This window comes from Eurytemora carolleeae, unplaced genomic scaffold (assembly GCF_000591075.1).
Source record: "Eurytemora carolleeae unplaced genomic scaffold, Eaff_2.0 scaffold562, whole genome shotgun sequence".
Classification (NCBI taxonomy): Eukaryota; Metazoa; Arthropoda; class Copepoda; order Calanoida; family Temoridae; genus Eurytemora; species Eurytemora carolleeae.
The window spans coordinates 196,523-206,749 of NW_019396470.1; the positions used below are offsets into that span (position 1 = coordinate 196,523).

The 10,227-nt window shown below is 31.9% G+C and overlaps 2 protein-coding genes across 2 annotated transcripts in view; both read right to left on the reverse strand.

Annotated features, from left to right (window-relative positions):
• On the reverse strand, window positions 1-527 carry LOC111703889 (uncharacterized; the record flags this gene model as incomplete). The annotated part of the gene is given in 1 exon segment (XM_023475976.1): window positions 1-527. A coding segment is annotated over 1 exon segment (395 nt), but the record flags the coding sequence as incomplete, so codon positions are not given.
• The window catches only part of LOC111703894 (uncharacterized), a 19,182-nt gene extending 15,342 nt beyond the window's left edge, over window positions 1-3,840 (reverse strand). Inside the window, exon 1 of the mRNA XM_023475979.1 lies at window positions 3,763-3,840. The gene's annotated coding sequence lies outside the window, so the exon portion shown is untranslated. The remainder of the gene's footprint in view (window positions 1-3,762) is intronic.
• Between the last annotated feature and the right edge of the window lie 6,387 nt (window positions 3,841-10,227).

A 10,227-nucleotide genomic window follows, 5' to 3' on the forward strand; every position in this document is an offset into this window, starting at 1 on the left:
CGTTCTAGTATTTCCACTACTCTTCCGATAGGATCCTGAGTTTCCGGTGTAGCTGCCTCTTGCCAAGTCTGGGCGAATGATTTCTCCTTATCCTTCCGCTCAATACTCGCCAGTTTATCCTTAGTCTCCGCCAGCTGTGCTTGTAGCATCTGAAACTGCTGCCTCATCTCCGCCAGGCCATCCATCGCTGGGTAAGATGGTCCCTCCATCTCTACTTCCGATTCAGAATCGCTGGGTAAGCTTGGGTATCCCTGAAAGGTAGCCACTGTATTTCCTGTAGCCACACTTGACTCTCTCGCAGGCAAATCCTCTCCTGTCAAAACTTCTCTGGCTAATCCGTTAAACCAGGTTCTCACTTTACTTTTCTTCCGAAATACTTTCGGAGTCTCTGGCATCTAGATTTGGGTTATATTATAATCCCACCGCTGCCACCACTTTTGTAACAAATCTAGATGCTACTTCTCTAACGATTCCTTAACTCAAAGTCTAATGAGATTCTCTCTAACTAAATCTCTAGCCAAAACTCAAGGCTCTGTATACGTCCGTTCTGATCAATTAATGATATTCAACTACTTTATTTATAAACAGGTAGAATGAACTGACCGGGCTAGCCCGGCTGGGTCAACATACAAAATAGTTAAGATACTAATAATTATGAATACAGATAATAAATTAGAATTGCACATCATGGTAGAATACACTTCATGAAAAACAAAACAGCAATTGTAACAAATCCAGCAGACCAAAAAAAAACAGCAGAGTTGTAACGCAACCAGCAGACATAAACCACAAATAGCAGACATAAAACACAACCAGCATAGAGGTAGCACAAACAGCAGAGATGTAACACAAACATCAGATATGTAACACAGCCAGCAGATATAAACCACAAACAGCAGACATAAAACACAACCTGCATAGATGTAGCACAACCAGCAGAGATGTAACACAAACATCAGATATGTATCACAAACAGCAGACATAAACCACAAAAAGCAGACATACAACACAACCAACATAGATGTAGCACAAACAGCAGAGATGTAACACTAACATCAGATATGTATCACAGCCAGCAGATATAAAACAGAACCAGCAGACATAAACCAGAAACAGCAGAGATAAACCACAAACAGCAGACATACAACACAACCAGTTTAGATGTAGCACAAACAGCAGAAATGTACCACAAACATCAGATATCTATCAGAAACAGCAGAAATGTAACACAAAAAACAGACATACAACACAACTAGCAGACATAAAACACAACCAGCATAGATGTAGCACAAACAGCAGAGATGTAACACAAACATCAGATATGTATCAGAAACAGCAGAAATATAACAAAAAGCAGAATTGCTCAATGAATATTTATTAATTTTATCAATTTAAAATAGGCATGTGTAACATTTGCATTTTGAAATTTGAAAGAAAAGTAGCAGAGCATTATTTGTGCAGGCTATCTAGGTCCTTGTATGGATAATACAATCTTGCAATAAATGTCTGTTGAGCCCACAATAACGATTTATATTCCCTTGTCTGGACTGCGGATAGACTGGGGGGCATCTCAGGTTAACACAAGAAAAAACATATTCGAAACAAAATGAAACATACTCTTGTGCATGACAAATGCTTTGGTACAATTTCTTGAAAATTAGCTTAAATGTAAATTGAAATTCTTTCTGTAATTTTATTAAGTTCAAAACTTTTCAAACCAAAAAACATTTTTTTTCATAAAATTCCGAAGCGTTTCAACGATTTAAAGCTGTGATTATAACCAAATGAAGTTGATACATAAACTTCCTATTACAATTACAACATTTTAAGATTTATTTCATTAGAACTTGAACTGAATTGAATCGATTTAGAATAACTCCATCAATTCAAAAGTGTCCAGCTCAGGATATATGTACTTTATGTATTATTTTTATTTTATAACGTTTGTTAGTGAGTAGTTTGCTGAAATGCCCCATAAAACTGATGCATGGGGTGTAAAATGTTGATAGTAAATGCTATCAGGACTCCAAATTTTTATTTTCTAATTTATAAATTTTCTTTGTTAACACGAGTTCGAAATTAAAGATTAAAAACATTTCTGTTTCCGCAAATCCTGGAGTAGACTCTACATTTGTACAGTGGCTTGCTGGATCCACCACGGTACAGTTAAAATATTTATCGATCAAAAGCAGATATCCTCGGTTTTCTATCTAAAAAAAGTGTTAAATTCTGTAAATTATGATCTCAGAGATACTCATTTTTTCCGATGGAAAAACGAGGATATGTTTTCACCCCATAGAATATATATTAGAGGGGAATTTAGAGAATCTCTCGGTATGAATTTTTTCAGTACCTTTCAGCCTAAAAGGGAGTTCAAAGTGTACAAATCATGTAAATGTTCAAAAATTATATGCAGTAGAGTACACAAATACAGTATGTTCCCTAGACTATTCATTTCAATTTCGAATTCTTAAAGCTGTTCAATAAACTTTATAATGGATTTTGTGAATAAAAAACATCATTTGATTTATAGTTATAACGGAAAATCATCGTTTGTAAAGTGAAATGATCATTTGTCAATTATGAAACCAGCCTATTTCATAATTTGGTTTTCTTTTAATATTAATTTTAGATTTTCTATAAAATGATATTCCAGGGCTCAAAAGGTTATATAGCATTAATATGTGAAGTACACCTGCAGTATGGAAACAGAACAACAAAATGGCCGTTTTACACTATTTTCTAGTAAATTCCCCTCTTATATATTCTATTCTCTTTGAGGGTACCCTTGCGAATTGGGAATGCGCTTCTTCAAAAGAAATATTGTTTAAAACTATGAAGACAGTTCTCCATTAAATAAATTTCTTAAAATATACATTGTTAATGTTCGGGTGAAAATATATTGGATTATAGAAACACTAATATTTATTTGTGGCTTAAACCAAATCATAATGGCATAATTTAGACAGCAATTAGGCCTTTAGGCCGGCAAAACTTTTGCGTCAAATTCTTTTCAACCCAAAATATGTGGATTACTGACTTTAATTAAAAGGACTGTGTGCGTAATTAATTATAGTCAGGCGCGCAACTAGACATTTGGTTAGGGGGCTAGGGGGAAATATTTCGAGCCCCCCTTAAAATTTTTAGGGGGGGGGGAAAGAAAAATGTGTAAAGTGACCCTCTATTCAAAGATGGCAATGCCAAATTCACAACGGTACCCTGAAAACATTATAAATAATAAATTGATTCCGAAGTATTTTGTCAGACATTACTATCAGAATATTAGGGATGCATAAGTTTATAAGGTTTTATAGGTTTCCCTAATGTACTGTTATGAACTAAATGTTTTTCAATGCTTTCAGTAGTGTAAACAAACAATGTTAAGAGTTTTTTTACAGTGCAGGATGATAATTTTTTAATGTTATTGAATGAATAGGCAACTGCCACCAACTTCAACATGAAAGCAAATATATTTTCTCATCTTTTAATTAATTATAGTTCTACTCGAAATCCATAAAATACTTAAAATTTCACAAATAAAAGTTTTGAAGAGAATTAAGTAAGAATCCATCCAACATAAATCCTAAACGTAATCATTAACATATTATATTTATTTTTATCTCTTTTTAAATTTGGTTCAATTTTTTATGTTCTTTAAATGATAACTTTATCAGCTTTGACCATGCCAATTGAAAAATATAAAAAAGAGAGGGAAAAATGTTTTGGTTTATATAAAAATGGATTTACGACTTAAAATTAAACCCTATTCCTTTGAAATTGATAAAGTACACTGTTCACTGTTCACTGTTTAATGTTATTGGTAAACCAGTTCTAAACGTATACTCGTACTGAGACTGACTGAAGGAGGGGGGGGNTGATAATGTAATTTCTTATAATTTTTTTTAACATATATCCATAGTCTTATTCGATTTTAAATTACACTGTTTACCAACAAAAGTTTAAAAATTTTTGCAAACAAAAATCCGCAAACCCTTCCCCCCCCACAATTACCTTCCGAGGCTGTGAACACAAAACCTTCCGGTTGGTTGGAGGTTGGAGGAACCGGTTCTCCTTGTGTCGAGGCTATACACTCCCCGGCCTTTCCAACTATTGAAACCGGTTCCAATCATATACTCTACTGTACCCTGAGAGGGAATGTAGACGGATGGGGGGGGGGTTCATAGGAAAAGCAATAAGGTCTAAGTTAAAGTAATTTTCCGATGGGGCCGATATTTGAAACAACTCGTTTAACATATGTAATACATCATGCAATTGCAATGTAAGGAAATAGAGGCACATTTATTGGGTGACCGCCAAAAAAGTCCTTGGAAAAAAGTTTCCGGAAAAAAGTCCTAAAATTTCACACTAAAAAAGTCCTGTGGAAAGAAAGTCCTTTTATTAAAAAGTCTCCGGAAATAAAGTCCTACCAATTCGAGACTTTATTTTCTAGGACTTTTTTTCTGGCTCCAGTATGATTTTATAAAAAAAAGTCCTCAGAAAAAAGTCCTCTAACAAGTGAAAATGCATAATTCAAAATTCCAGGTTTTTCTTTTCCTCGGATTTATTTTCTTCAGGACTTTTTTCCTGGGATCTTATTTCCTGAGACTTTATTGACAGCCCCCATCATGTTAGGAAAAAAAGTCCCAGGAATCCAAAACCCATGACTTTATTTCCAGTGACATTTTTTCCAAGGACTTGATAAAATTCGGACTTTTTTTCAAAAGTTTTTATTTCCAGGTTTTTTTCCAGAAACTTTTTATCCCGGGACTTTCTGACATAGATTCATTTATTGAGAGCACACTGCATTAAAAGGCCGGCAAAATGTATGTATTTTTTTGATCCGGTCGATCCTTCTTTACATTTTGACGAAGTGTAAACAAAAACTATTTTCAACAAGCGTCCAATTGGAATTTTACAGACCCGGAGAAAGATAGCTATCAGCTAGGATAAATTAAATAACTAAAGGAAGAGCAGAGTACATTCCAGTTTTAGGTTTCATCGCTTGCCAACAACCTATTTTGTTCGTTTTTTTTTCAATCATTCAATTAAATTGATTTCTTTCATTCTCAAATTATTGTTCATTTTCCATCTATTGCGTAGTTTTTTTTTAATTTGTTCGAAAAAAATATTTATTTTGTAAAAAATGGTTGCTTCAAAAAAAGGTTGTTGCAAGAAATCGTTCGTTCGATAAAAAAACAATATTTTTTTCAAAATCTCTTTGAAAATTTGTACGTTCAATAAAGGCCGATCGTTTTTTTTAAATTTAAAATTCTAAATCATGTTTTTCTTCATTTCTCTGAACGATCTATTTTGTTTTTACTTTCTCAAAAATCCTGTACTATCTAGAAATAACCACCCTGACAAGTGCACAAATATTTGATTGCATTATTTCTAATACTAATATCTTGGCACGCTACACGACGTCTTTTTGGGCTTAAATTAAAGTTATCTGGATGGACTTTGTTAAAATTGACATTTCTAGGGCTACACAAAATTTAATAGTTAAAGAGGTAAAATCAAAGGCCAAGGCTGCGCTTCACTTTTAAGTAGACCCAGTCCTATAAATGGATGTAACCTTTCATAGCAGTTTAAATCTATGTGAACAGTATCCTTTATTTGATCAATTATGTGGAAGACATGTTATCTCTGTTCTGCGTATGAAATCTGTGCATGGCACAGGTCACTTTAATATACGCCTACATTCCTTTAAACACAATTCCACCTCACGATTTACTCTTGTAAATATATCCTTAAAGGGACTGTTCACTTATTTGTGTAATTTCAGGGTACACTAAACAGCCTATTCGCTGTTGATTGGTATTCTGAACGAAAATCGGTTTTTTTTCTACGGCCACAGTTGTCTTTGAAAAGTAAGACTAATACTAATCAACAGAGAATAGGCTGTTTAGTTTACCCTGAAATTACCTAAATACCCGAACAGTCCCTTTAAATAAAAAGACATATCTAGGTCTATATCATTATATGGCATCAAGAAGAACTGAGGGTATGTCTCAGTTGCCCCCTCCCCCCACCCTCTTCACTTCAAAATCCTATTCCAATTCTCTAAACACAGTATGCAATCCGTTCCTGTCCTATATATTTCACTGGTGAAATATATAAAAAGTTCCACAACCAATCCCATTTTAATGATTTATAAAAACACAAAAATTCTTTTTATTTAAAAAATTTATTCAGTAACTTATAATGTTTTGTAATATCCTATTACAATAATAATAATATTTATTACAACAATAATAATATCCTATTACAATAATAATAATATTTATTACAACAATAACAAAATTAAGATATTGAAAGCTTGAAAAATTTTCGGGGTAGGAAGACCTACTTATACCAAAAACAGAAGAAAAAAGATCTAAATATTCTATTCTTGATAATTCAGACAAAAAGTTAAGAAAAATCGGTTTCTGTTCTAAATGCTCTCAGAAATGAAATGCATTAATTACTTAATTAATTAATTGGAAATTGTCAGATCTTAATAAGGTCTGCAAATGAAAGTTAAAAATATATTGAGGGGGGGGGGGATAAAATAATTTATTGTTAACTGTAGTAGACTTTGACATCTACCATTAGCAAAGGGTGTGAACCCATTCTTGTTAACTGTAGTAGACTTTGACATCTACCATTAGCAAAGGGTGCAAACCCCTTCTTTTTGACTGTAGTAGACTTGGACATCTACCATTAGCAAAGGATGTGAACCCATTCTTGTTGACAGTATAAAGTTTATATAAGGGTTGCGGCCCTAGTCCTAAATATATTCTGCAAGCATTTTCATGCTTTCTCTCAGAGAGAGGAGGTGTTGACACCTCAACTGCTTTCTACAACTATATGTGTTTTTTTTATTTATATGTTAGCTATAGCTGGCCTAACGGCTGAACCAAATTGGCTGAACTTTTTTAGGGAACCCATGGATACTCTGAGGGTAACAAAGGTTAAAAAATAGATTTTTAAAAAAAAATAGTAATTCTTTTCTCAAAATTCAAAATTTTATTTTTAACATTTTTAATTTTTTTTTTCTGCCACGGGCAACGCTTGTAGATTTTATTAGAACTCTTAGCTCATATATCTATTTGTATATGTATGTAGCTATATTTCAGCTAGGGTTGTAAATGGTTCTTGAAAACAATCTTTTTCCTTTCGTATCCCTAAAAAAAATGTTGGGGAACTAAAACTTATCGATATTTTCTTTAAAACTGCTTAAAAATATGCACTAACGCCTTTGAGGTCGGTTTCCTCTCTCCTCCTTTCTTCTTTAACGATCGTTAACGAAGGGTTGTTGTTAACGATGGTTAAGAAAGGGTCATCGTTAACGAAACAACAAACTTTATAAAAACGATTGTTTAGTTTTTCGTCTTTTTGTCGTTTTCAAAATCGAAACGATCGTTTTCAAAAAAGATAAAACGATCCATCCCCAGCTATAGCTGGCTAACCGGTTGGACCAAATTGGTTAAACAAATTTTAAGGGAACCCATGGGTATCCCGGGGCCGGGGGTAACATAGACTAAATAATCTCTTCCCGGGGGTTACTTAGACTAAATAATCTATTTTTTTCATGATAAAAAAACTAGTTATAGATTCTAATCATATCCAGATGTTTGATTGCATATTGTGATGCTATGTATTTCATTAAAGCCCCCAAGAGAATTAACACTGGCAGAAGCATGAGAAAACATATTGGATATACATATATTATATATTAATATATTAATACCAAATACAATAATAAAAATATTATACATAGTATAATTACTAAATATATATTATAGTAAAATATTATAATATTATAGTAAAATTAATTTCAAAGTAAAATATATTTCAGCAAAAGATTTTTTAAACAGAATAAAGTGCAAATAGCCTTTAATATCTAATACAGTGTATGGAAGACAACATTCAACACAATTTACCAACTGTCATGTTTCGTGATTCTTCTTACCTTACATTTTGTATAATATTATAAAATTATAAGTTTATTTGTGAGTGAAGTCGAACAAGTCCACATTTCTTTAAATTGTAGAACAAAGCGTCCCATATCATATAAGATTATCTCTTCAAGCTTTAGCTCCAAAATAAACACATGATACTTATCCGCCTTATTTATTTTTCCAAATGATTCATTGTTCTCAAATTTTCAGAATTAGTCCCAACAAACGTAAATCAGATCCATTGACGATCTAATATGATGTGAGACACCCTTTGTATACAGGGCTCACTAACTCTAAATTTTGCATGATTCGAGCCGGTACAATATGCACTGTATAGTGTATAGGCATTCAGTCGCACCGTCAAGTCTGGACTACCCAGTGTAGAGTCATCCAGCACGTTTTACGTAACAAATGTAACCTGACAGGATCACAGTGCAAGCTATAAAAGACTTTGTTTCCATTTATGACAAGTGAAAAACTTTTATAAAATTTCATTATATCACACATATATTATGGCAATTATACTGAACTTATATGCCATACTACATGTGTTGCATAAAACGTGCTGGATTGTAAACTAGCTATCGATCTGAAAAAAGGGCAGTAATGGACACGGAAAATTAATTATATAAGTCAGAGAAGTTAAGAATTAGGAGCCTTGACGTCTACGTTATGTGTATTTCTACAGAAAAAGGTTCCCGAGTATTATCAATAATTCTACACTAGAGACATCTATGAAGAAGTCTGGCAATAAACATTAATTCTCATTATCTTATGTTTACACAAAAAATCCCACCACATACTATTTCATATCATAAAATTTGTTACTTTTATTTGAATCAATTAAACCGTTCCGAAATTTTTGAACAATTGCATTTTTTTTGTTGAACGCATAAAAAAGCAGGACCAGTTCCCTGAAATTAATTAAAAGTTTGAATCAAATGGCAGCACATTTTTTTCATGCTTTTTAGTAAAGGTCTAATGTTTTCTTTAAAAATATCAGATGACTATTATAGGGCTATGAGCTCCACTTTTCTAAACTTTACTAAATTTACCTTTCACTGAAACCATTGTTTCTTCATAAATCAAAATAATAAAAAAGAATGATTTCGCAGGTTTTTCTATTTTCACATGGGGGGGTTGATTTCCAGAGGAATTGAGTTTTTGCCACAAATTGGCATTTTCTAACCCCTATATCTTTTAACCCTGATGATGTAAATCTTTGAAATTTCAAACTTTGACTATTTGATCTAACAGATTTAATAGTTTGAAATATCAAAGGTCTCGGAAAACGCGTTGCAAAGTTATAAGAATAAGAAAATCAGAGTTTGTGGCAAAAACTCAATTCCTTTTAAGAAAAATTCGAGGAATTTTTAGTGACAAATTGTCCAATTTTAGAATCACTCCCTTCTTTCTGAGATAAGCATATAAAGTTTTTTATATTTTTGATATAGACAATTAAAAATTGTCATTTTAATTCTATATAAAAGATATCTTGGATTTTATAAGGTCAAAATCAGCCAAATACTTATTTTCAAATAATATAATACTTTACAAACTAAAATATATACATTATACACTCTCTTTCTCTCTACATACAGTAAATATATAGTATTTACAAATAGTATAATACTGTACAAACTAAAATATATACATTATACACTCTCTTCCTCTGTACATACAGTAAATATATAGTATTTACAAATAGTATAATACTGTACAAACTAAAATATATACATTATACACTCTCTTCCTCTGTACATACAGTAAATATATAGTATTTACAAATAATATAATACTCTACAAACTAAAATATATACATTATACACTCTCTTCCTCTGTACATACAGTAAATATATAGTATTTACAATTAATATAATACTCTACAAACTAAAATATATACATTATACACTCTCTTCCTCTCTACATACAGTAAATATATAGTATTTACAAATAGTATAATACTGTACAAACTAAAATATATACATTATACACTCTCTCTTTCTCTCTACATACAGTAAATATATAGTATTTACAAATAGTATAATACTGTACAAACTAAAATATATACATTATACACTCTCTTCCTCTCTACATACAGTAAATATATAGTATTTTCAAATAGTATAATACTGTACAAACTAAAATATATACATTATACACTCTCTTCCTCTGTACATACAGTAAATATATAGTATTTACAAATAGTATAATACTCTACAAACTAAAATATATACATTATACACTCTCTTCCTCTGTACATACAGTAAATATATAGTATTTA